Here is a 27,518-nt window from a genome sequence, read left to right as displayed (position 1 = left end):
ATGGACGCAGTTCAGATAGAGGTCAATCTATCGCGTCAAGATGTAAGGGCCTTGGCTAGGCGCACAACTGTGCTAGAGACGGAGGTGAAAGCAAATACAGGCACCTGCAAGACGAAGACCGCAGAGGTTCGAATACTGAAACAACAAGTACAGAATTTAGAAGACAGAGCTGAAGTAGTGGAAGGGCGGGCACGCAGAAACAATGTGCGGATTATTGGACTGCCTGAGGGCTCGGACCCGACCAACTATACTGAAACCATGTTGCTGCAAGAGATTACAGGTGGGGCGCTCACCCAGGGGTTCGCAGTCGAGAGGGCACACAGAGCACAAGTTCGCAGACTGCTTCCGGGAGCTCCCTTGAGACAGATTATTGCAAAGATCCTAAATTATAGAGACAGAGAAAAGATCTTGGAACACTTCCGGAAAGGTAGAACGATACACAGAGCGTTGGCGACCGTTACAGCATACCATGACTACACTTTTATGGTACAAAAGAGACGTCTGCACTACGGAACAATTAAAAGAAGGCTACGCGACGCAGGATACAGATACATGTTAATGTACCCTGCGAAGCTGAAGGTATACCATAAAAACAAGGCCCTATTCTCTGAAACTCCAGAGGGTGCTACGGAATGGTTGGATGCCCAGACCTGCCCGGCAACTGCAGACGACCAGGCGGAGGGCAAAGCAGACGAGTGACCCAGTGGATCCCAGAATAGGTTGCTATAAAGATCTTGGGACTTGAATATAGCAGGGCAAATAGCAGTGCTGGAGGGAACAGACGAGATATGATGGTCACATATGAAGATAAGGTAGTTTTAGCTGGGGGTTGGGATGGGTCGGGCAGGGCTAAGGGTGGGAAGGGAGTTGGTGGGGTGTTGGGGGAGTTCATCGATTGGGTAGAGGTAGGGTGGGGGCAGGGAGGGAGTTGGGGTGTTTGAACAAGCTTACATCCACGTGCAACTACGCATGATGCGGGAGAGAAGGGAGGACAGAGGTGGGACTGGGTATGGATGAAAGATGGGAAACCTTAAGATAGTAAACTGGAATGTTAGGGAGCTAAACAGTTACTTGAAGAGGAATAAGATCATGATGTACTTAAGGAGGCAGAAAATCGATATCGCCCTATTACAGGAAACTCACCTGACTAAAGAAAAACAAGAGGTGATAAGGAAAAAATGGAAGGGGACCACCATAGGGGCAATGTAATCGGCATATGCTAGAAGGGTAATTACCTGGGTAGCACCACATGTCCCCTTCCAGCTATTGCAGTCCACAGTGGAGTCTGACGGGAGGATGGTGGCGATACAGGGATTGATAGAAAATAGACAAGTGTTTATTATCAATACATATGCCCTGCACCTGGCTTATTTTAAGACCTTATATAGTATAATTAGCCTGTACTTGGGGGAGGGTGTGGTTATATGGGGTGGGGACTTTAACTGCACGCTGGACCCTAGGGTGGACAGGTCACACAGGAAATTAGATAAACCCACCCCCGCAGCCAAAACCTTAAGGACCCTGTTAGGAGACTTTAAGCTGGAAGATATATGGAGGCCACACCACCCACAGGATAGACATTATTCGCATTATTCAGCCCCACAAAATGTATATACAAGGCTAGACTATATGTTTGTTTCTCCTGAGATGACGGGCGAGATAGTGCAGTCTGAATATAAAGCAAGGGTCTTCTCGGCCACTCGCCACTGGTCTTAACATGGCAATAATTGCCTCCTAGAGCTAGAATCCCAACGTGGCGGCTCAGAGCCGAAGCATTGAAAGACACAGTGTTCAGAGGGGACCTGAGGAAGGAAATTGTAGAATATTTCGAAAATAACACTCGAAGTGTAGAATCGTCCGGCATCCTATGGGAGGCATTTAAGGTGGTGGTGAGGGGAGCAGCTATAGCCAAATCTAAAGGGCTACAAGGAGGTTTACTGCAGGAGCTGCAGAGGGCAGAGGCAAAACTAGAGGCAGTCCAGTCATGCGCAGAGGAGATAATTCCCTGGAGGATGCTGAAAGCATAAGTAAATTACAGCATGAATGTGGATGGCACTGGGAGAGATTATGTAACCTAAATTACAAGAAATACATAGAGAGGCAGCACGCAGGTGTAGATAAGCCTGGGAGGTTGCTAGCATGGTTGTATAAAAATGAGACACCCAGACCAACGATCAGAGCAATACAGGTGCAGGGCGGACAAATATTTGACACCCAAGAGGGCATGAATGGAAGGTTCCTTGAGTTCGATAAACAGTTGTATGGATACGTAGAAGGGGGAGAATGGAGTGAGATGATTGAAACACTGGAAGATATTGGCTTACCTAAATTAAGTGCTGAGGAGTGAGAGAACCTGGATGCCCCAATCACATTGGAGGAACTAGAAGCACTGATTGAGCAATTACGTACTATTAAGGCCCCGGGAACGGATGGACTCCCCAGTGAGTTTTATAAAATGTATAAGATGGAAGTACTCCCCCCCCATTACTGGAAATGGTAAATGAAGCATTCGAAACAGGGATATTGCCAGAATCTCTGAGAGAGGCGATCATCATTCCGCTTCTCAAACCTAATAAGCCGAGCATGGATTGCGGGTTGTACAGACTGCTATCCATGCTGAACCAGGACAGCAAGATACTCACGGCTGTGTTGGCAAATAGACTGAGACAGGTCATAAGCAGACTTATACACCCTGATCAGACCGGATATGTTCCGCACTGAAGCATATCCGACAATCTCAGAAGGCTGCACTGGGTCATAGAGCAAACAGAAGGAGACTTACATGAAGTTGCAATTATTTCATTAGATGCAGTGAAGGCCTTTGATTCTGTCAAATGGCCTTGGCTGATAGCAGCCCTGAAAGAATATGGAATAGGGCCCGGGTACCTGAAGTGGGTGAAACTACTTTAAAGCTCACCAATAGCCAGAGTCGAGACGCGAGTGACCATTTCAGAGAGGTGGCAACTTAGTAGGGGCACCGGACAGGGATGCCCTTGGTCCCTCTGATGCTGTACATTCTTGCACTGGAACCCCTAGCGATATACCTGAGGCAACAATACGAGGAGGTGGGGATCTTCACGAAAGGTGGGCCACACTTAATATCATTGTATGCAGATGATATGCTGTTATACTTGAGGTATCCGGAGGAAAACCTGCAGTACGTCTTAGAAGTGATGGAGTGATTTGCGTTGCTCTTTGGCATTGCAGTAAATCCTAAGAAGTCGTGCATATTCCCCCTGGGGAGATATAAAGGGATTCCGTGGGAACACCTACCAATACTACAAGTACCCTGGGAGACCAGAACCTTTAGATACCTGGGGATTGATATCTATCACACGGTGGAGGCTGAATATAAACATAACACAGAGAAGGCAGTGGCAAATATTGAGAATAGCATGAGATTCTGGGCTAAGCTCCCTCTGGCCATGATGGGGAGGGTGGCACTGTTGAAGATGGTCGTATTGCCGACGCAGTTACACTTTTTTGGTAATATACTATACATGATACCCAAGCGATTCTTTGTTAAACTTCAGAGCATATGCCGAGGATATATTTGGCATAATACCAGTAATAGAATAGCCATGTGGAAGCTTCAGAACATGTATGACAAAGGGGGCATAAAACTGCCCAACTTTGAGATCTATTATTTGGTCCGTCAACTACAATATGTAGCCAAGTGGTTAATGGAAGACTCAACGTCGGAGTCGAGACGGTTCCATGTCTTAAAATTGCAGCAAAAATGGCTGTGAACACAAAATATTGCGGCAAAAATGCAGTGGTTTTTTGCGCCACAATCATGTAAAGGATGCGGGGGACACCCCCACAACCCCCGCTCCCCTTAAATGGTATAATGGGGTACACTTTTACCGAGTCAAACCACAGCATTTACGGCAGAGTGGGGCTCTTAATGTGGCACAGATGCTTAGGACAGATATTCCGAAAAACACTGCAGATTAGAGGTGTGGGAACAGGGATTTGGAATTCCTGGTTGTCCTGAAATCCCGACTGAACAATGGTGGTAAAGCTTTTAGCACCTGTTTGGATTAGCACTTTATTGCATGCAACGATTTTTTGGTTGGCGTCACTTCTCCCCAGGAGGGACCCCTTTCCATGAGGCAAGCCACTACGCGACAGTCCCACTGAGGGTGGTATAATGCTGAAGGATCTCATGGGGAGGCCTCCCCCCGGGAGAAGAACGATCATCTAGGGTACAGCCCTTATGAGAACAGCACACCCCCATATACTCTCGCCTCTCCTTCTGCTAACCTCTTTGTAGATAGGAGACCTATGTACTGTTATAAGGCAGACTACTGCAAGGTTCTAGAAAGTACTGAGACGAAGAAGAACATCAGGAACAGAGGTATCCCAAGTAATGGGACAAGTTGGCTCGCAGAGCAATGAAGACAAAACATGCAAAAGAGACCAGATGCTTATACAATGGGCCAATACAATGCTGGCTACGTTGTATGAAAATCGACAATGGACTAAACACTGAATCTCGGGCAGTCACGGAAGACTGCAGGTGTGCTGCGCACCGAACCTGGGTAATACAAACCTGCCTCTCTGATCCGGAGAGGGAGAACTCCAAGGATGCTGTAAGTCTGCTGCATCTGGTGATCTGGAGGTCTGCAGGAACAGGCCGGTGTTCAGCAGCATCGGGAGAGGTAAAGAAAGCAAAAGGCAAGAGGGAAGGCAAGATGCCAGAGAAACCGAATGGAACCACCCGCCATCCCAGGAAGCCCCAGCAACATGTCAAAGCCCTCAACAAGGTAAAGGGTGGCACAGGGGACACAGGTGGCTTTCCAGAAGGGTGCATGCAGTTGGCCCTAGGCCCTTTTGCAACCATAATGCTTGGGTGGCATGTCAGGGGCAGAAATTCTACTCCTCATAATAGTGAAACAAAGCCCGTTGATCACCGGGGAGGGGTTGAGGATCTCAAGTACCATAAGGAGAACTGGAGAGGGAGAGCCCCTCACACAACGGTGGTGGGGATAAACCCACTAAGAGAGACATGGGTCTGGGACCCAAACCAAGAGAGTGATACGAGTCAGCTTCCTCGTGGCAGTACTTGGCAGGGAAGTGAACCAAGTGGGTCGAACTAAAGAAGAACAGACACTCGGGTCTGGGACCCTCCTTACACTCAGAATGGGGTGTTGTAGGTGTGAAACCTAATGAAGAGAAGACATGGGGAAGGGAGTCATTGCCCCTGGTTGTAAGAGACTGTTCTATGATTACCAAGAGTAGGAATTCTTTCTCCTGGTAACTGGGATCGGGAGTAAGGTCCAACAGTCCTGGGGAAGGGAATCATTCCCCCAGGTTATCTGAGACTGAACACCAGGAGAAGGGAGGCATTCTACTGGCCCACTAAGGAAGCATTGTGTGAAATTTTGACCATAACCAAGGAGAAGGGAGGCATTCTCCTGGGACCAGAAGAGTACTGCTTTATTCTTTAGTTTCTAGGTGTAAGTGTGCTTTATTCTTTAGTTTCTAGGTGTAAGGGACAGAAGTAAGGTTTTCTTGACACAGGACGGTGGACACTTTTACATTAGACATCCTGACATTCTCCATAGATCTTTAGTTGAGGTAGGGAAACCCCTCTTAGGAATAGGGAAAGACAGGTTTTCTCTTGCTTTATTGGTTAATAAAAGTCTATAGCCCCAAACATGCCACCTTTGTAACAGAGTACTCCTTCTACACCCTTAGGCCCTCCTTAACTGAAAAAGCGCTTTTAGGTCAACTGCAGCGTTCACACACCTCGCTGCAGCCGAGGCAGCAAAGCTGCACAGAGAGACACTGCAGCTGCACGGTGGAGAGTGCAATGGTGTGTACAGGCTTGGCGTATGCAGAAAGAAGGGAAAACTAGCCTGAAGAGTCCGGGCTTTTGTCAAGAAGGTGTACTGGGTCTGGGCGGGCGAGTGAGAGATGGGTTGGCAGGAGACACAATCTGGCATAGAGCACGCAGGTGCGGTGGAGACAGGAGAGACGCTCCCAGGAAGATCAGCTTGGCTTAGCTGGTTGTGAATGAAGGTTCAGAGCAAATATCTGGTATTAGTGCCCAGAATATAATCAGAATACTCGTTTCAGATTGGTTGAGCCTAACAGAACTTTCTATTTTGGGTGCCAATCATTACTGCATTGCCTTACTCTTCACAATCCTGTGGTACACATTTGAGAACATCATTCCAGGTCCTGGATGCAATGTTATATGGTCATGCTCTTCCATAATGTTCTGGTAGGTATTTGGGAACCTCTCACTAGGTTCAGGGGGCAATGTTGAGTTAATAGCCCCTTGATAAAACTCAATAGTTACTTTTTAGGCATTTGTAAACTTGATTGCAACACTGTGCTCCTTCCTCTTCACAATGGCTCAATATGTGTATGTCATTGTAAACCTCACTCCCAGTTTGGGATACAATGCTATGCCTTCCTCTTCGCTATGCTCAATAGTTTCTTGCATGCGTTTGGGAGCCTACACAATGAATCCTCTCTATTTTTTTTTTTTAAACATATCTTTATTATTTTCATTTGGCATAAACATAACAATAAAAAAAACGGAACTTTGTACCAACATTTCACCCCCAACTCTCCCTCCCCCCTCCCACCCAGGGACCATGTGACTTGATTCGTGGATTTCTTTATGCATTGAAAATGTCCGTGACCCTTATGTTGTGTGGGCACCATTGATCCATAAAGTCTGACTGCAGATGTTCCTGGACCCCGCCCCATTCTTTGGTGAACCTGTTCTTAGTGCCTTGGATTATGTGAGTGACTTTTTCCATTGCTAGCTGCGCCCATACTTTTTGAAGCCACATAAATATTAGCGGTGTATCCTTCTTTTTCCAATTTTGGGCAATTGTTGTCCAAGCAACGATGAGAAGTCCCATAAAGCTTCTCCGTTGTGCTTTCGTGTATCTTCTTGTAGTGTCATCTCCCATGCCACACATCCATACGCTCTCATCTAGTTGTCCCACATCTGGAAATATCTTGCCCATTTCACCCTTAACTTCTTCCCAGAACGGCACTATTCCTTTGCAGTCCCACCAGATGTGTCTCCACGTCCCCACTTCTCCGCACTCCCTCCAGCAGAGGTTTGATGTTCCTGGGAACATAGTATGCAGTCTCTCGGGCGTGTAGTGCCACTGAGTCACTATTTTGATCCACATTTCTCTCATCTGCACCACTCTTGTCAGTTTGGGGATTTGGGCCCAAATGTCCTCCCACTGTTTTCTCGTGAGTTCCCTTCCCATCGTTTTATCCCATTTGCGCATATATGCCCATTTGGTCTCTTCACCTTGTTTGTTTATAAAGTAGTATAGTGTCGATATCCATTTCTTTGCCCCTGAGTTGGTTGTGATGTATTTCTCAAAAGGGGTTAGGGTTCTCGTAGCCGCCTTTGCTATTTCGGGGGGTTTTAGCCAGTGCTTAAGTTGTTCATAACTGTATCTATTCCGTGTGGTTCTTTTTGGGAGTGTGAGGCATGATTCGTATTGAATGATTTCATTGTTGCGAAACATTTCCCCTAATTTCGTTATACCCTCCTCCTCCCAGTTGTCTGATGCACCCTGCTCCAACCCTGGCGGAAACTGCGGATTCCTCCATATGGGTGTGAATGGGCCTAATGTATTGGTCATTGCGCCCTTTCTTGTTTGGGTGTCCCATGCCTCCAGGGTCGTGCTCAGTATTGCGCTGAACCCTATGTTGGGATCTCTGTGTTGTTTCTGCTTCCAGAGTAGTTCCACTAGTGGGGTTCTGGCCACCGCCCTATCTTGTGCTGCCCATATCTGTTGTGGGTCTTCTCCCAGCCATTCCCGTAGCACCTTTAGTTGGGCCGCTTGGTAGTATTTTTGAAAGTGGGGCAGTGCCATCCCTCCTTCCCTAGTTGACGATGTTAGGACCGCCCTAGAGAGCCTCGGAGTTTTCCCCTTCCACACAAAAGTTGAGACTACCCTCAGGAGTGATTTGAAGAAGGAGCGGGGGACCCCCACCGGCAGGGCTTGGAAGTGGTATAGGAGCTTTGGGAGAATGGTCATTTTTACCGCCTGAATTCTACCCCACCATGATATCAGCAATGGGTTCCATCTTTCCATGTCTCTTCGAACGTTTGTAAGTAGCTGCGGGTAGTTTTTCTTGTACAGTTGGTCTACCTTGTGTGTGAGAGTGATTCCCAGGTATTTGATACCCTCCGCCGCTATTTTGAGGTTGTGTGTCCTTGCTTCTCTCTTAATTCTATCCCCGTCACCTGCCAGTATTAGAATTTCTGATTTGTTTTTGTTGATTTTTAACCCCGAGATGGCCCCGAAGGTTTCTAGCTCTCCCATTGCTGCGGCCAGCGACCGGTCCGGCTCCTCTAATGCCAGCAGCATATCGTCCGCATAGGCGGTAATCTTGTGTTGCATGCCTGCCATCTCTATCCCCTTGACATTCGCTGCTTCCCTAATTTTTATCAACAGGGGTTCTAGGAATATAGCATATAATAGGGGGGAGAGTGGACACCCTTGTTTTGTTCCCCGGGATATGTACACCTTTTCTGATACCTCTCCATTGACGGCCACTCTGCAAGTTGGGGCGTTGTAGTTTGCTTTAATTCTGGCTATAAAATGTTCCCCAAATCCCATACATTGGAGTGTCTTAAATAGTATGGACCATTCCACCCGGTCGAATGCTTTTTCTGCACCCAGTGCCAGGAGAATTGCTGGGATTCTCTTTATACCAATCTTTTCCACCAGATGGGTGACCCTTCTGAGATTGTCGTGTGTTTGTCTCCCTGGGATAAAACCTGATTGATCTTGGTGAATTAATTTTGGAAGAAGCGGGGAGAGCCTAGCTGCTAAAATCTTGGTGTATATTTTGGCATCTATGTTTATCAGTGAGATTGGTCTGTATGAGGCCGGGCAGGATGGGTCCTTCCATAGTTTGTGAAATACCAGGACCTTCGCTTCGTTCATGGTGGGGGTCACATTGCCACTTTCTTTAAAGGAGTTCAATAACTTGGTTAGAACCGGGGTCAATTGGTTCGCATATTTTTTATAAAATGGGGCCGTATAGCCATCCGGGCCTGGGGCTTTATTTTTCGGAAGTTCATTTATAGCATTTCTAACTTCTTCTTCCCTTATGGGGACTTCTAGGGCCTGCTTGTCTGCCGGTGAGATTTGCTGGAATGTGAGGGAATTCAGACATGTGTCCTGTGCGTCTGCCTCCGGTTGGTCTGTGGTATATAGTTTTTGGTAGTATTCTCTGAAGACTTCCCCTATGTCATGTGTGCGTGTAAAGTGTTCTCCTTTCATATTTGTGATATTTTTGATTGTTATGTCTTTCTGTTTGGCCCGTAGTTGTCTCGCCAGCAACGTATCTGCTCTATTTGCTTTTATGTAATACCTTTGTCTTAGGTATAGAAGGCTCCTTTCCGCTCCTTTTGTGCGCAGCATTTCTAGCTGGCCCTGCGTGTGTCTAAGAGTCCTCTGAAGTTCCCTGGAGGGTTGTGACAGTATTTTCCCTTGTATCTCAGTAATTGAACTTTCCAGTTCTTTTTCCCACATCGCCCTCTGTTTCTCCTTCGCTATTTTCAGTGCCATAAGTTTCCCTCTGATCACTGCTTTGAACGCCTCCCAGACTGTGGAGATTGAAACTTCCCCTGTGTCATTGTCCTTGAAGTATTCTTCTATCATTCCCCTTATGGTTTCCCCCGTGACCTTGTCCTGGATTATGTCCTCCGGCAATCTCCACCTCCACAGACCTTTAGATTTCCCCTGAAGTTTCATATCGAGCCACAAGGGTGCATGATCCGATAGTGCGATTGCCCCCTTTTCCACCTCCTGGATTCTGCCCATGAGGCCCACCGATGCCCAGAGGTAATCGATTCGTGACATCGAGTTGTGAACATGTGAGAAGTAAGTGTACCCATTTTGGTCCCCCCTGAGTTCCCTCCATACATCACTCAGGGCCATTTGGTCCATTTGCTGCTTAAGTCGTTTTGATGGGGCCCCCTGGTTATATGCCCCTCCTGTGCTTCTGTCCCTTTGTGGGTCCCACGCCATATTCAAATCTCCTCCCAAGATCACTTCCCCTCTTGCAAAGGATTCTAATTTGTCTAGGGTGTCTCTTAGAAAGCCGTCCTGTCCCACATTGGGCGCATATACTGACGCTAGGGTGATCCTCTGCCCCTCCAGCAGCACATTTGCGAACGCATACCTCCCCTCCTTATCTGAGATGGAGTTCTCCAGTACGGCGTCCCTCCCGGTCCTCATTGCTATGATGACTCCCGCCCTCTTGTCTGTGGCGTTAGCTTGGGCCCATATTGTATAACCCCTTATCCTTGCCTTTTGTTTGTCTCTTGCTCTTATATGCGTTTCTTGTAGGAGAAGGAGGTCCGCCCCTTCCCTTTTGAGTAATTTCTCCAGCTTCACCCTTTTTGCGGGATGATTCATCCCTCGTATGTTATAGGTCACTATACGTATCTTCCCCATTTTGTTTGGTGTAAATTCAGAGTATTTGACAACCCTTCCTTCTCCGCTGCCCACTGTCTGTTGTCCCGATCCCTATTTCCCCGCCCTCTTAACACCCACCCCCCTCCCAACTGGTAACTAGAACTGAACCAAACTTGTTGCCCCCGAGTAGGGCTTGGGTTCCTACTGATGCCCAGGCGTTGCACCCGAGGCTCCCTGCCCTCCTTCCTCTCGGGGGCTACGTGTGTGGGGGCTCCTAAACCCCACATAATTGTCTTATCTTACCCGATTCCAAGCCGGAGGGTCCATCCCGGACCGCCTTCTTCAGTTCTAGTGCAGCTGCTGTGTTTCCTCTCGCCGCCTCACCATAGTTTGGTGCGATGTCGCTTGGCACCCTCCGTTCTCTCTGTGTCTTTCCTCTTTTCATGTCTGCTTCCCACGGCTTTCTCTTCCTTTGACTGGTCTATTGTGTTTGATCATTTCCCATCCTTTAGGTCTTCTCCTTTGCTCTCCGCTGGACGCCGCTTGTTCCCCGTCCTCCGTATCGCCCTGTAGGTCCATTATGCTGAGGCCTTCTTCCCAGGTGGTTGCTCTCCGCTGTTTCCCTTCCCATGTAAACGTCAGCCCGAAGGGAAGGTCCACTTGTATCTAATTTGTTTCGCCTGTAGGGCCTTGACTAGTGGGGCCATCGCCCTTCTCTTCTGCAGTGTAATCAGTGCCAGATCTTGGTACAATTGTATTTCTTGACCGTTCATTCTTATGTGATCCATATCTCTGGCTTTCCTCAGGATTTGTTCTTTTTGCGGGTAGGAGGTAAGTGCCACCAGGACGTCCCTTGGCCTCTCCCCTGGTGCCCCCGATCTTTTTGGCCCAACCCTGTGGACTCTGTCGACTCCAATTGTATCTGGCTCTGCTGCATCTATGATATTGCTGAACACTTCCTTAACTGCCGACATGAGGTCTCTGTCCTGTACTGTTTCCGCCATATTTTTGATGCGGATGTTGGAGCGTCTGGAGCGGTTCTCCAGATCCTCGCACTGTATCTCAAGATTATGGGTGAGTCTCATCAAATGTTCCTGGGTTTCACTCGTCTGCTGCGTTTCCTCATCTATCCCCTGGAGCGTTCTTTCCAGTATATCGGTTCTTTCCTCCAGTTTCGCCACATCGATCCTTAGGTCTTGGATCGCTTGTTTCATGTCGTTTTTCATCGTCGTGAACTGTTCCTGTACGGAGGACATGAATTTTTCCTGGAGTTCCTGGAACCATGACTGCATGTCATCCCTGGATGGGGGTTGTACTGGGTTCGCCTGTGCCATTTCTTCCCTTTGTTGGTTGTCTTGCGGCTTCCCCTTCGCTTGCGGCGTGGAGTCCGACGACCACAGTTGGAGGATATTTGCGTCTTGCTTTGAGGGAAGCGGGGTCTGCTGGGAGGCACTATTTTTACTTTTTGCCCTTGACATGTTATGTATGGCTCTTGATATATGTGAGGGCTTCTTATGGTCCCCTGTGTGTTTATTGGTGGTTTCCCGGGGTGTGCGAGGGTTTCTGAGAGTCCCCTGAGTGATTAGTGCTATGCCACCCTGGAGCACAAGAGGATGTCTTCTTGGATCGCCCCTGGGCGTCCTGTTCCAGTAAGCCTGTGCCTGCTTTGGGTCTGCTCTGGCAGGTCCTTTCTTCCCGGGGTGAGTTCCTTTCCGTGTGCCGCTTTCCTGTCTTGGCCTCGGGGGCTCCTTTCTATGATCCTGTCTATCAGCTGGGCTTCCTATGTCTTGTTACGGGATCCACTCGCCCTCTGGTAGTGTCCCCTGTCTGTGGGGTCCTATTCCAGTATTTTCTTTTCCTATGGTGTCTGTGGAGATTGAATATCTCCCTGCTGCAGTTAGGAGTGCTTGCGCCTGGGGAGGTCCCTTTGCTTGGGTGTTGTTTCCCCTCCCTCGCGCTGCTCCGGTCCCTTCTGGGGGTTGGGGGTCTTTCCTCGCCTGGTCTTTATGGTCACCGCTTCCTCTCCCCCGTCCTTGGTGCTCACCAGCTTTCTCTGCTTCAGCCTCGTGGTCCTGGAGCTCTCGCTCGTGCCTCGGGGGCCCTGTGCCCTTGGTGCCGGACCTCGGGCGTCTTTCTCTGGGGGGAGGGCTGATTGCTCCGTTGCCCGCTGTTGTTGTGTTGCCGCCTGTGGTCCTGTTCCCTCCGGGGGGGGCGATGCCTCCGCGGTTCTCCTGGGAGGGGTAGGGAGTCGCCCTCACCGCCTCTGTCCCTTCTCCCTTAGCGTCGCTGCTAACGGCCTGTCCCCTCCGCTCCGCTGCGTTGGACCTGCCGGCCCGGCGGCGGGAATCTCCCGGTGGGGGAGGGGTGACTCCTCCGAGGGTGCCGTCCTCGGCGTTCGGCGCCCCGCGATCGTGCTCCCTATCGTCCGGGGCTTGCTCACGGGTGGCGTTGGGAGGTGCGATCCGCTTCTGTGCTGCGCTGCCTGCTTCGATATGTGCTTATTTTAGGCGGCCCGGTGCGAGCGCGGCTTAGTCGCGACTCGTCTCCGCGGCGGCCATCTTGGAATCTCCCTCTCTATTTTTTTAACCAATTTTTCAGACAACTCTTTTGCACTCAAATCTTGTTTAGTGTCTCTGTATCAGACAAAGTGGTGGGTACCTCCAAGTGCTCTTGTCAGTTGGCACCCCCGTCTCTTCAACTCATGCTTCCACTCGCCAACCTTCTTTTGGTTTGTCAATGTCGCTCTACACTAGCAGCCGCCCCTATATATTTACCACAGACTGCTCATCAGAGTTTCTCTGTTCCAGCATAATTCTCTTCCCATCTGCGTGGTACTGCCCAGGATTGCTTCTATGCTGTAGTGGCAAATCCCTGTCTGTCACAGCCTTTCTCCACTCTAGCAGCAATCTCTCTCTCTGGATTTAAGGCTGTTTTTATTTCTTACGAAGAGCCACATCCACTCCCCTCACATGATCATAGCTATCTAAGGCAGACCCCGGAAGTGCACATATTTAGTGCGGCAATTGGGACACTTCACCAAACTGCTGATTTTTCCAAGGTGCGAATTAACAAAAGACTGGAAATATGTTGTTAGTTTGCCGATTTACTTATGTCTTTCATCAAGGCTCTCATTTTTGCATTGTACAATTAACAAGTCCTCTGTGCCCTTTCATTTTTTTGTCTGTTACATCAAACAGAACATCGATTGTAATTTCAGAATACGAACGCTGGGCCTTAATTCTCAAATGTGGTCAACAGCATGGCAGAAAAGAAGACTAAATGCACAGTTTACACATTATCCTTTTCACAGATACCTGTTTTTCCATCGGTTTTGGGGTCCATAATGACAAATTCGGGACGCAGTTTACTGATTCTCCTTCCTTTCAAGATCGGGACCAGTCCGCCGAGGTACTCCAGGTATAGAGTATAACACGGGCCTCCAACCTCAGGGTCGTCTTCCGTCCTTTTCATAGTGCAGTGGAGCCTTTCATTGCCAGCTGTCGGGTAACTGACGAAATCCCGCATGTTATTAGGGTCAGGAATGGGAGGCTGGAAGTGGAGAAAAAAACATCAACTTATTAATCATGTGCAACATTGCTGCAAGCAACCCGATAAAAGGAAAGCTTAAGATGAGCGCCAATTATATAAATAAAAGAAGCAGGGGGTGTGACCAAATATTTAACAAGAATGTGCATTAATACAGTGGTGGCACCCTACAACTTCTGTGAGTAATACAAACATCAGATTAACCTTGGATCAGCCAGAATATATCTTCATACAGTCTGACCCTTACTACCTGCGATGCACATGCAGGTGCTTTTCAACACAAGAAGGCTAAAGGGGAGGAACTGTCAGGGTGAACGGCAATGCATGACACAACCAACCCTAATGACAACTAAGATATTCAATATCACAAGCTCTCAGAAATGCAGAGGCTTGGTTCACCCCCCCTCATAACCACACTGCCCAATGTTCAGCAAAGTTATCAATCTAAGAACACTAAAACAGCCTCATGTACTAAAAAGTATCCAGTGATAGCAGCTTTGGGCCAAAGTACCTCAAAGCTTCAGGTCAATAAAGTAGCTTTTGGGCTCAGTTCCAGCAACTCATACATTTGTATGCCACTTAACCAATCTATAACCGGGCACAAACCTTAAGGTCATTTTTTTAAAACAAGATCTTTGTCCACTATATGAGAAATTATACATACTGTGAGAAACCAAAGGGTATCTCACCCGCTAGTCCTCAGGGACTTGTCATCCAGGTGGCCAGAACACGGCCATCACTTTTGGATCCAGTTCCTGAGGGTGGATTAGTGCGGGAGGATCACCTTGGTGAGGGGTCTTCGGGGAGTGGGGTGAGACAGTCGATGGTGAGACCCGGTATTCCCCCCTTTTTGTTCATCTACCCCATCCTATTTTTTAGGATTTTCTGAAGTCTAACTCCCCTCCACCCCCCTTTTTACACAAACACTGGGCTAAGGAAGAGGGTGACAGCGTAACCAGACCGCGAAAGACACGTGGTGAAAGCCAGATCCCACAAGTGAAGATTGCATTGTGTTTCAAGGACGCCAGCGACCCTGCCGGGAGAACGACAGAGGCGAGGTGAAGCCTGTGGTACTTACCTTCACTTGAAAATCGGAAAAAGCAAAACAAGAAAGAAGCCTGCAAACAGTCGGTGAGTTGGCAAGCAACCAGAAAGACCGGTGTGTCTTAAAGTGAATGAAGTAGCATTATCATATCACAAGTGGAGGAAGGCAGGCTCGTGATTGAAATTTAAAGTCAAATATAGCTGCAAGATCAGTGATACCAAGTAACTGAGTGGTCTGTTGAAAGGAAGTAGCCCATTCAAAGGTCTACGTGAAAGATGCATTGTTTGAATCTAAAGGGTGAATAAGCAGCAAGAGTGAAAGTAAATGGTGAACGTTGAGTCGAAGTGCTCCTGCAGTGGTCTGTAACAAAAGCCACGCACATTCAAAAGACTTCGACATCCGAAATTGGTCTGAGCCCGATTGAGGGAGCCCGAACTGTGTTAAGATTGGGCAAGGGAGGCCCCCCTGCAACTTTGTGTGAACTGTATCGTGAAAGGTCTGAGCCTGGCAAAGGGGGAACACCTTTGTGATTGTTTTGGTTGAAACATTATTTTGAAAGTCATCAGAGAAAGGAACTTTAAATGTGGAAGACCAGGCAGGACTTGATCCACGGTTTTGAACTATATACTGTGTTGGAAGCCGAGCCAGAGTGTGTCATCATGCCTACGAGGATCGCCTTACCCCATGAGGCCTCACGTGGGGAGCGAGGATCGCCTTACCCCATGAGGCCTCACGTGGGGAGGAGCTCTGGTTCAGCAATATCATTTGAACACTGACTTTTCCTTTTGCATACATTTTCTCCTTTTAACACAAGAGATAGGGCAGGCATTAGATTTTGTTAGCACAGGCCATTTTGATTTGACAGACTGCACTAGGACTGGTTTGTTTATCGTTTGATGGTCGAGACTACTCCCATCTTAGTTATAAGGAAGAATAAGAGTTTCTCCAACCCCAACATTTTCAATAAAGGTTTTACAAATTGTATCCATTGTGTCACCATGTCTTCCCTACAATACCGTAAGAGTATGTTTACAGATTGTTTTAGGTTTTAGATTCAGATGCTTTGCAGAGTTTGCCCACAGGATGTGTGATGAAGTGACCTGTCTGACACTAGAAGTTGAGGGGAGGGTGACCAAGGTGGTTGGTGCTACAACTCAATGATGATGCAGGACCCGGGGACAATCTCGGTAGGATCCACTGAAACCTTTATCCAGGAGCATGACAGACTAGTTGTCAGCGCTCCGTCTTAGTCTTAGGTGAATAGGATAAAGAGGAACGATTAGTTGAAGGAGAGGACAGATTCAAAGTACTTGTGCGAGTGTGAAGTGGGAGTAGGTTTCTTTCTTAACAGCGAATGCTGAGGGGATTCTGTGTCTAGAGACAGCATGGTTCGGATAGTTTAGAGATCCGGTGAGGAGCAACGATTTTGACAGAAAGCACATGCCTAGTAGAACAAACTACACACAGTAGTTAGGAAAGCATGTATATGGAGGTGCACAGGCCTGAAGAGAAGACAGACTGTCTCAGGCCTCTGATTAGGCAGAGATCAGTGAACACGAAGGATAGCACTTTTAGCAGAGGCAGTAGTGGCTCCGAGACAAAGAAGGGGAGTAGTATTTCAAAATAAGGAAGCATCACAAACAGAGAACACAGTGAACATAGAGACTGCTCCACATTTTTAAGGAAATAATGGACAAAAGAGGAAAACAAACTACAAAAGGACAAAGACAGAACTAGTCTATGAAGTGAGGTTGATCCAGCTTTCAATATGGCGCAGGAGGAAAAGAATGAAAATCATTTCAACATTAGATGTAAATAATTAGTTGGGTTAGTTAGAGGACAAAACATAAAAACAACTGCCAAAGTGACGGATGCCTTGAGAAAACTCAAGTATACTGAAATACTGAAGATCCATTAACTCTTGGCTCTTAGTGGAGGCACATCAGTGGAAAAGAGGAGATGGGAAGGTTTGAGGGGGGAAATATTTTGAGTTATTATTCCAATGTTCTCCTGGTCTGCGTAAAGAATGACTGAGTTTATCATTTTATCCCAATTCCATTTCTCTTCAGGGTGTAGCATGTACCAAGATTTTCACACAGGGCCCTTTAGTTGGTCTGTGGGGCAAACATCCGCTCCTGCGGTACTAGATCTGATCCTGACACTAGTCAGAGGACCCCAACAAGGTGTCTGGTCCCTTTAAGAGACACTGGCACATTGAAGTGAAATTCCTTAGGGAAATTGAATTACTGGATGAGACTTTTGATAGAGAGGTTTTCCTGAAAGTGCTTGTCGTGGATAACTGTGCACAGCTGGTGGTAAGTGAAATGAATGAATGAATGTCTGACACGCTTGGATGTTAAGCACTTCACCACCTCCCTATACCAACCACAGGCCAACCGCCTTGTAAAAAGTTTCAACAGACTGGCTAAAGACATCATACAGTTACTTGTAATGTTCAACTATCAGATTAAAAGAGGAATACAGGGCATGCTGCTAGACTACAGGGGCCACAGATATGACAACATGGGAGTTGCTCCATTAAAGCTTCTGAGGGGTAGGAAACCCAGTGATACGAGAAGCCTTCCTTGGCTGACCAAGTCATCACAAGTTATCAAAGAAAAAGTAGGGCATGTCCAATTTGGAGACAAGTGAATATATTACAAGAAACCTGTCACAAAATGCTATGATTTTGCGGTGAGGGGTGAATCAAGCTCCTGCACAGGAGAAGAGAGTGAGCTCTCTAAGTTTAGCGAACTGCTCCGTGTAATGAGGGCTGGGCCAGCCTTCACTGACAACAACAGGGTATGGAAAGCGACGCATACACTGAGGGTGACTTAAGTGTGAACATGCTGAGAGGTTCCAACAAGGAAACAAGATGCCCGAAATCCACAGCTGCATACATTGCTTCGGGAGTCAGGTGGAGGCAGCAAATCTCCTATAGGCCTGTTAGGTATCCAATGTAGCGGTTCCCGAAAGGGTGAGAGATGTGTATGCCTCCTGTTCCCCTCACTGAATTTCACACAAGACAATTACATTCACATCTACACTACAAATAGAACCGAGCCATGTCACATACTTTCATCTTGAGAAGCCTGCCAGCTTCAGGGAAAGACATTTTGTCAGGGACAATTACAGGAGCTGGTATGAGGAATAGATCTGTGCAGGAATGAAGCCTCCAGATAATCGTCATGCCAGGCCTTTTCACACATTAAATTCTTGCAAATAGGACAGCTTTTATCTTTTCATGCACATCATTTACGCACTAGTTCGGAGCAAAGGGTGGGAGACTTGACAGAAACCAGGACATTTCTTGAGTTTTTTGTCTGTATGGATGAAACTACAAGCCATGGAGAAGACTCTGAATATAACAATTTTTACACTGAGCTGTGTGTACAGAGCCTTTCAAAAGAAACACATAGTGAGATAAGGAATGGTTTCTTTCTGTTCAGCTTCTTTTTATTTTGTGTATAGCTGTCCATTGAGCAAACATTATGCATATTTATTTTCCTAGCAGTCTAGGATATCATTAACAACATAGAAAAGTGAGTTACAATCGGGAAGTAACCTTTGTAACAAATAATGTTTTTTTCAGTGAAAGACGGCCTGTATTGCACAAACATGTTTTTAGAGTCCCTGCACTGCGTTAATCTATCATCAAGAAGCATCTATATGGTGTGTTCTGTGAAGGGTCAGAAATGCGAGGCGGACAACTTGGTAAAGGTTTTTCACAAGTAGCCCTTTTATTAACTCAAAAAGGAGTGAAACTCTTCGCTATCCCTACCCTAAGTAGGATTTCCATACCTATCAAAACAGAACTAAAGGAAAACGCTATAATGAAAGGAATCCGTTCCTCAAAATTGTACATACAATAAACTCATAAAGGTTAAATATGTCAATTCAAGTTCATTTATACTCATCATAAACCTGATACCAATGCATCTTTGTAGCTTGGGTCGTATCCCCTTCCCCAGGATCAAAGCAAGATTTCCAATTAATAAAGTTCCTTTTATATAGTCAAGTTCTATTCACAAAGTTCTTCTTATTCCAAATGTCTTTCACTTGGAACTTGATAAAGTCCCCATAAAACGAAAGAAAAATCTTTATCTTCAAGTTGCAATGTCTAATTGTCACTTCGTTTTGGAAAACAAACACTTCCACAATTCTTCTGGCTTCACAACAATAGTTTGTCAGAATGTCTTTTACCACAGTTCATCAAACATAAAAGCGGCCTTGCCCCTTTCTTTCCTTCACAACCTTTAACCACAATTCAGTATTTTAATATATTCTTCCTGGTTCACTAACCTGCCAAGACTACTAACAATCCCTATCCTGGTATACTTGCCTACCAGGACAAAAACTCTTAACACTACTACAAGTACTCAATGGTAGAAAAGTATCAACATCAAGATTCATAATATCTTATTTGAGTATATAATACACGTTATATTCCTCCCCTCCTTAATACTTTTTAAAAGAAAGATGTATCTCCTGCCACTCATTCCCCAACACATTAAACAATTGTTGACAATGTCTCATGTTTGTCTTTTCTTGGCTAAGGCAATACTTACTAGTGTAAGGCTTATGTATTGCAACTCATCACTCTGGGAATGATAGTTACAGTTTTTCTGCAATATGGTCCTCTGGTTATTAGGTGAGCTAGAAGTCTTTCAATACACATTATCCTCCCTTTACTTTGGCAATGGCGGTTAGTGCCTTGTTTTAATGTTGACTCCTCTTTGCTTTGGCAATACAGGTTTTTATTCTGTTTCAATAGTGGTCTTTTGTTAACTTGATAGCAGCAATTGTAACATTTCTTAAGTTCTTGCTTTCTTTCAAAGGGAGTATTTTGCCCCTTTACTTTCCTCGCATTAGTTCGGTATTCAAAACCCTTTTCAGCGGGCAGCGTTCGACTATGAAGCGTCCTGGGGTTTCCTATGAGAGGCAAACTCACCGGCTGCTTCACACGCACCCGACCAAACCGCTGCTGCTTCTTCTGAATGCCTGAACGCTTCGGTCGCATTCCCACGGACTCTGCCCCTTTGGAAAGGAGCCCGCCTTGCTCCTCCTGCACTCTGGTGCTCACCAGTCACCGGGCTCAGGTACGATTTAAGGAACAAGTTACTTACCTGTAACTGTTGTTCTCCAGCATGGGTCTGGCATGGATTCACATGCTCATGAATATTCCCTGTTGTCAGGCTGGGAATCCTCAGTAAAGAAAAAACCAGTATCAGTTTTGTTTCTGATCTGTCTTTCTTAGTAGTAACCAATCACTGATCTCTGAGTCTTACTGCCCCCAGCCAATGACTGCCCTCTCCCTAAGCCCCTCCCCTGGCAGCCAGCTTCAGATTTGGTAGCACGTGAAGAGGCAGTATGACCAAGTGAAGAGCCGCAGAGGGCTAGGAGGTAGGGTTTGCATATGAATCCATGCCAGACCCATGCTGGAGAACAACATTTCCAGGTAAGTAACTTGTTCCTTCTCCAGCATTGAGTCTGGCATGGATTCACATGCTCATGAATATAAGAATACATAGCAGTACACACATGCACAACCACGGGAGGTGGCAAAGGCTCAACATTAAGCATTACATAAACTCAACATTAAGCACTCTTACCTCCTCACCAGGCCCACCTTCAGGCGAACAGGTTGCGCAGCACTGCTTGGCCGACTCTGGACTCCTCCCTGGAATCCCGGTCGACGCAGTAGAATCTCGTGAAGGTGTGCATCGACCTCCATGTAGCAGCCCTGCAGATGTCCAGCCGTGGTAGCAGCGATCGCTCTGGTCGGATGGGCTCTCGGACGGCCGGGCAACGGTCGGTTTGCCAACCGGTGACAGTGCATGATGCAGCCGGAGAGCCATCTGGAGATGGAAGCCTTCGAGAGAGCCTTCCCGTGGTTCACAGGTGCAAACTTCACAAATAGCTGTGACATCTTCCGAAAACTCTTTGTGCGGTCCATGTAGAACTTCAGCGCTCCAGCCACATCCAGCGAGTGCAAAGTCCTCTCGGCCGGCGACGAAGGCGACGGGAAGAAACTGGAACAAAACTGGCGTCCTCAGCACCACCATCGTGTCGTGAAAAGTCAAGTATGGAGGCTTGCAGGATAGGGCCTGGATCTCTCCCACTCGTCGTGCGGAAGTGATGGCCACAAGAAACGCTGTCTTCCACGACAGGAACTTCAGGAACTCTGCGCTGAATGCAGAGGCTCGAATGGCGCCCCCATGAGCCTAGACAGCACCACGTTGAGTTCCCACGCCGGGGCAGGAGCCTTCACCGGCGGGAACGATCGGAACAGTCCCTTCATAAATTCCTTCACCAGGCGATGAGACCACAAGGACGCCCGTCCCGTAGTTCTGGTGTATCGGGAGATCGCAGCCACATGTATCTTGATGGAAGAGTGAGCTAGTCCAGCCTTGGCCAGCGACAGTGGGTACGACAGTACTTGAGGGGCCGTAATCCGCAGAGGGTTAATCTTCTGTGCACGGCACCAGACAGAGAACCTCTTCCACTTATGTCCCTAGCACTTGAGAGTTGAGGGCGCCCTGGCCTTTGCAAGAACCTCTCTGCAGTCATCCGGGATATCGTACCCTCCAAACTCTAGTGCTGCAGCAGCCAGGCCTGCAAGTGCAGCGACTCCGGGTCGTGATGAAGGATGGCGCCTCCTTCTCTGGAAAGAAGATCTGCGTCCGTCAGCAGCTTCACCGGTAGGGGTGCCGACAAGTCCAGAAGGTCTGGGAACCAGATCTGCCTCGGCCACAGCGGTGCGACGAGGATCATCCTGCACCGGGACCTCTTGAGCTGGTTGATGAGTCGGAGCGGCAACGGAGGGAACGCATATAGGAACAGGCCGTCCCAGGGGAACGAGAAAGCATCGCCCATGCTCCTCGGTTGGGGAAACCTGCTGGCGAACCTCTGGCACTTGGAGTTCGTCGCCGTCGTGAACAGGTCGATCTGGGGTCTGCCCCATCGCTGAAAGAGTCGGTCCACTTGATCCTGGCGTAGTTCCCACTTGTGGCACGAGCGCAGCTCTCTGCTGAGTGAGTTGGCGATGGTGTTTTTTATCCCTGCCAGATGAAACGGCACCAAAAACATCCCCTGAGCAACGGCCCAATGCCACAGATCCTGGGCTTCCTTGGACAGGGCCGGGGATCTGGTTCCGCCCTGCTTCCGGATGTAGAACATTGTGGTGGTGTTGTCGGTGAAGATCCTCACCACCTTGCCCTTGAGGGACGGGAGAAAGGACCTGAGGGCCCAGAACACTGCCCGGAGCTCCAGGATGTTGATGTGGAGCAGCTTCTCCTCCGGGAGCCAAAGGCCTCTCGCGTGAAGATCGCCGGTGTGCGCTCCCCACCCTTCCATGGAGGCATCTGTCGTCACCATCTCCTAGTGGCCCGGGCTCTGAAAGTCTGTCCCTGCCGATAGATGAGCGTGGGTGCCCGACCACCGGATCGCTCGTCGGAAGGTCTTGTTGAGAGGGATCCTGTCCTCGAAGTTGCCCGTCGCTTGAATCCAGCGTGCGTCGAGGAACTCCTGTAGAGGGCGCATCCGAAGCCTGCACAGGCGCACAAGATAAATGCAAGAGGACATCATCCCAAAGAGGGACTTGATGGACCTCACCCTGGCCACGTCCGTGGCCAGCAGACGCTGCACCTTGCCTAGGATGGCCTTTGTCCTTTCCTCCGACGGCGAGGCCAAACGCGCCACTGTGTCGAGCTTGGCTCCCAGAAACAGAACGACTTGAGAGAGAGCCAGGTGGGACTTGGGGAAGTTGATGGAGAACCCCAGGTCGGTGAGCAGTTGGACGGTTTTGCTGTGTGTTCTACGGCGAGCTCCCTTGTGCTTGCGCAGATGAGCCAATCGTCCAGGTAGAGGTAGACGTGGATCCCCTGCAGGCGCAGCCGCGCCACCACTGGAGCGAGGCACTTGGTGAAAACCCTGGGTGCCGACTTCAATCCGAACGGGAGGGCCTTGAACTGGTAGTGCCGCCCTTGGACCACGAACCTGAGGAACTTCCGGTCCGGTGTCCTTTTATAATGGGAATGTGAAAGTATGCATCCTCCAAATCCAACGACGACAGGAAATCGCCCTCCTCCAGCTGTCCCAGCACGTGCTGGAGGGTGACCATCCGGAACTTCTGTGCCTTGATGTACTTGTTCAGTCGTCGCAGGTCCAGGATGGGTCGCCACCCTCCTGTCTTCTTTTTCACAAGGAAGTACCTTGAATATACTCCGGAGCCTCTTTGGGACGAGCTCGATGGCACCTTTCTTGAGCATCGCCCTTACCTCCAACAGTAGTTGAGGGACGTGGTTTTCTTTCCTGGCCACGGGCGGAATGCGGGGGCACTTTTTTAGAAATTCGAGGGCGTGCCCCTGGGCCAGGGCGTCCAAGCACCCAATGGTCGGTGGAGATGGACTCCCACACGCTGATGAATTTCGCCAGCCGGCCTCCCACCGGGGTGCTTCGGTGGGGGCCCGACGCCACGGTCGGCTCAATCTTGCTTGGAGGCCGCCTTGCCGCCTTGGCCTCCATGGCGACGACGGCGGGATCCACCCGACTTGCCCCGTCCTCTATAGGCTTCCTGCGACGAGGAGCGGGCCGCTTGGTGGTACGTAGAGGAGCCACCGCCGAACCCCTTGGAGGCACCCTGCTTGCCTCTGGAGCTCCGAAAGGGCGGCTTTCGTTGCTGGAGAACTCTTAGGGCCTTAGCTGTCTCCGCGTCCGCCTTGATGGCTTGGAGGGACTCATCCACTGTTTTCCCAAACAGGTTGTTCCCGTCGAACGGCATGTCCAAAACCTTGGCTTGTACGTCCTGGCTGTTTTCCTTCACCGTCCGGCGGGGAAGTTGATGTTGAGGCCGATGCCCCCCCGCTTCCTTCTTGGCTGCCGCTGAGACGACTGAGTCAGGGGTCGGTTGCGCCCTAAGGCACAAATGGGCCGCGTCGGGGACCCAGTACTTCTTCTCGTACCGATCCCTCTTGGCAGGCGGCGTAGACGGGTTCTTGAGAAGGGTGAGACCCTCGTCCCAGATGTCATCCAACAGAGGCACGGCGAGGACTGTCTTCCTCTTGGCCTCGCGCCGTTGGTAAAGGAAACCTTCCTTCTTCTCTTAGGGGGAGAGCTGAACAAGCTCAGATGCCCTGGCGATCATAGTGTGGAAAGACCCAATCTCGTTGGGCGGGGAGGCCCGGGCTGGAGGCGATGGGAGCTCCGTCCCGTCGTCACCGCCGTCGTCATCCGTACCCGTCGTGGCCGTGTCCGATCCTGTGTCATCCCCAGGTACGGGGGACGTGGGCAAAGGCTGAGCATGCCGCAAGGGCTGAAAAGGCAGGGCTGGATGGGTCTGTCTTCTCTTGTTTGGGGGACTTCCTGACGGGCCTGGCTCTGGCTCATCTGTCGGGCCTGGTTCCGGCTCCTCCGTCGGTGGTAGGGACAATCTCGTCCTCATCTCCGAACATAAGGATTGTATTGCCAACAAAACGGCCGCGAGTTGTCCTGCGGCTCTGGAAGCGACGGGCGCGACGGTTGACTAGGAACCTCCCCGGCGGCGCCGGCGCTTTCGTCGCCCCCTTTGTCGGGATCCTTCCCGTGGGACCGGGCCTCTTCGACGCCCTCGTCGAGGCCCTCCAAGACTTCAACCAGTTCCTCCTCGGAGGCTGTGTCCGTGTCCACAACGGCCACCGGCTCCCCCCTCTTTTTCTGCCGGGGTCTTCACGGGGGTCTTCTCGATGGGCCTGAAAGACGCTTCCCTCCGCGGTGGCAGGGAAACTCTGGACCCCGAGGTCGCTTCCACTGGTGTAGCCTCCTCATGCTGCGCCAGGGCCGCCGCGACTTCCTCGAGAGAGGCCTTAGCCGGGTGAATCAAGGCCTTCACCACCTTCTGCGGGCCTGCGGCCTTCACCTTGGCGGGGGATCCTTCGAGACCGACTGGGGCCTCTCCAGAAGCTTTGCCGGGTTCTCGGCTTTCCTCTTCCCTGAGCCAGAGCGTTGGCTCGTGGTTGATGGTGCTGGAGAGGATGCGCCCTGCCTGGCAGCCGAGGAGCCAGACCGTTCGGCGCTCCCGGTGCCCGCGGACTCGCAATGCTTTGCCTTCTGTTTGGCCCCTGTCGCCGGGGCACCCTCACCAGACTTAGAAGACCGCTCATACTTGTTCTTCTTCTTCTTCTCACCTGACGGGCTCTTTCCTTCCAGCCAGTTGGAGAGACGAAGATGTCGATCCTTGATGGTCCGTTCCAACATGTTCCCGCAAAACGCACAGTCCTTCTCCACGTGCGTTTTGTCCTCATGAAGGCAGTAGAGGCACTTCGAATGTTCGTCCTCTTTGAACACATTCTGCAGCTGGCATCCAGGGCAAACCCTGAGCAGCTTTCCGGGCGTCGAGCTCCCTTTCTCCTGGGCCATGTCCGGGGTAGGCCACAGAAACTTCTGGACTCCTCCAAGAAGCGTAACTCGACGAAAACTTCACCCTTGAGGGGCTGTAATGCTCACCTGATTCTCGCAGAGGCGCCGGTCTTGACTGGGCGACTACCGTATCTTCAAAGGTGATGTGTAGCACCCGGTTGGCTCTTTGGGCTGGACCTCTGTGCACTGTATGCCTGACTTCAAGAGTAAGATGTCTGCAGACAGAAAATATGGAATTAATGACCTGGGGTTATTGGGGTGTCCCTGTCTCTTCCCCTTTTTGCTCTCCTGTAGACCCCCAAAGGTTAACGCTCTCACCTTAGGTAATTGAATGCCGAGCTCTCCATCTGCCTCGGGGCAGGGTGCTGTAACCAGTTTCTTCACTGGATCGGTAGCGCAGGCCTCTTGACTTCAGAGGACTGCTGTCCGTCGTTTACTGCACAAACGGTAAGTTTCGAGTAATTCTATTGTCTTTAAAGTCTTTAGCAATGATGTCTCTTGTTTTGCAGGTTCCGGCGATGGCGGATGACGGGCTGAAGTGAGTTGAAGATGGAGTCCGTATGATGAATAGAAGCGCCTGGAAGCACGTAAGTAAGCGCTTGTTGCCTGCTTCACGATGCGCTCTAACTGTCTTTTATTTTGCAGGTACGAGTTTGGAGCGGCTGCAGGGTGCCGGAATACCCACTGGGGTTGATGTGGAAAGGAGTAATGGCACGTGAGTATTAAAGTTCCCCAATGTCTTTAAACGCACCTTGTTTTGTCTTTCAGATGCAGGATGCAGCGCCGAAGGCATCCGGAGCGTGCAAAGAGTCGGTAAGCTTTTGTCTTTCAGATGCCGGAATGCAGTGTGAAGACCTCCGGAGCGCACGAAGAGTAGGTAAGCCTTTGTCTTTCAGATGCCGGAATGCTAACCTGTTCTTTCTTGTCTTTATAGGTGTTGCTGAAGACTGGATTCAGGATGGTAAGCCTTTTTCCTTAGGCCCAGGATCCGATGCAGAAGACACGATGAGCGTTCTGCTGCAGAGGATGCAGAATAACGCAAAGCAAGATTCATCCACCGGGTGTGGTTTAAATAGCCTCCTGTAGTGCTTAGGTGTCTCCTTCCACAGCCACGCCTAGGTAAGAAAAGAGTTCCTGCTTTCCAGAAGAGTTCCAGTGTTCTGAATCTAGGGAGTGGCTCCTGCCCCACCCAACAGGAAAAGTAGTTCCAAACAGAAGAGGATCAGAGGCTCAGCTGGCAGGCAAGTAAGCAGCATGGTCTGCTGCAGGTAAGTCCACCCAAGCATTATGAGCCCGGCGCTTCCAGCGCTGGGACTGGGCACATTTATGAGCCTGGTGCCACTGGCGCCAGGACTGGGTCCAAAAGGTCCCAATTGGGACTGGTTGGCCCTCGGAACCTGGGTTATGAATCTGCTTCCAAGGGAGTTGGGAAAACCCTGACCTTTTGGAAGCAGAGATCATGACAGTACCCCCCCTCAAGGCCCCTCCCAAACCGGGCTTATCCGGGGGTTTTGGCTTGTCAGGAAATGTTCGGTGAAATCTTTTGATTAGGCGAGGAGCGTGGACATATTCAGCAGGTTCCCAGGATCTCTCTTGGGGGCCGTAGCCTTTCCAGTCAATTAGGTAAAATAGTTTAGATTTGGAGATCTTGGAGTCCAGAATGCTTTTGACTTCAAACTCGAGTTCTCCATCAACTAGGATGGGTTTTGGAGATTTAGTTAGTCGGGTTTGAGGTTGCACGGGTTTTAATAGAGAGACGTGGAAGACCGGATGTATCTTCATGTGAGGGGGCAAGTCCAACTTGACCGCTACTGGGTTTACTATGGTAGTGATGGAATAGGGACCAAGGTATCTTGGGTTGAATGTGCGTGGCCCTTTTAGAGGTAGATATTTGGTGGATAACCAGACTTGGTCCCCTAATTGATATTGAAGGGCTTCCTTCCGATGTTGATCTGCTCCTTTCTTGTATTGTTCTTTAGCCCTTTGAAGGTGAGAAACAGCTTCCTTAAAGGCTTGGGTGATTGTAGAATGCAGGTAGTCTACTGCTGGTGTTTCAAGATCTTGGAGGGGATCCAACTCCGAGGTTCGAGGGTGACTGCCGTACAAAA

General features: G+C 49.4%; 1 protein-coding gene across 1 annotated transcript in view; it reads right to left on the bottom strand.

Annotated features, from left to right (window-relative positions):
* Window positions 1–27,518, bottom strand: part of TULP4 (TUB like protein 4) — a 1,536,781-nt gene that overhangs the window by 384,291 nt on the left and 1,124,972 nt on the right. The window contains exon 9 of the mRNA XM_069607877.1: window positions 13,739–13,973. Within this exon, the coding sequence (XP_069463978.1) occupies window positions 13,739–13,973 (235 nt within the window). The remainder of the gene's footprint in view (window positions 1–13,738; window positions 13,974–27,518) is intronic.

This window comes from Ambystoma mexicanum, chromosome 4q (genome assembly GCF_040938575.1).
Source record: "Ambystoma mexicanum isolate Mex_15411 chromosome 4q, UKY_AmexF1_1, whole genome shotgun sequence".
Taxonomy (NCBI): Eukaryota; Metazoa; Chordata; class Amphibia; order Caudata; family Ambystomatidae; genus Ambystoma; species Ambystoma mexicanum.
This window is presented reverse-complemented; position numbering and strand designations above follow the sequence as displayed.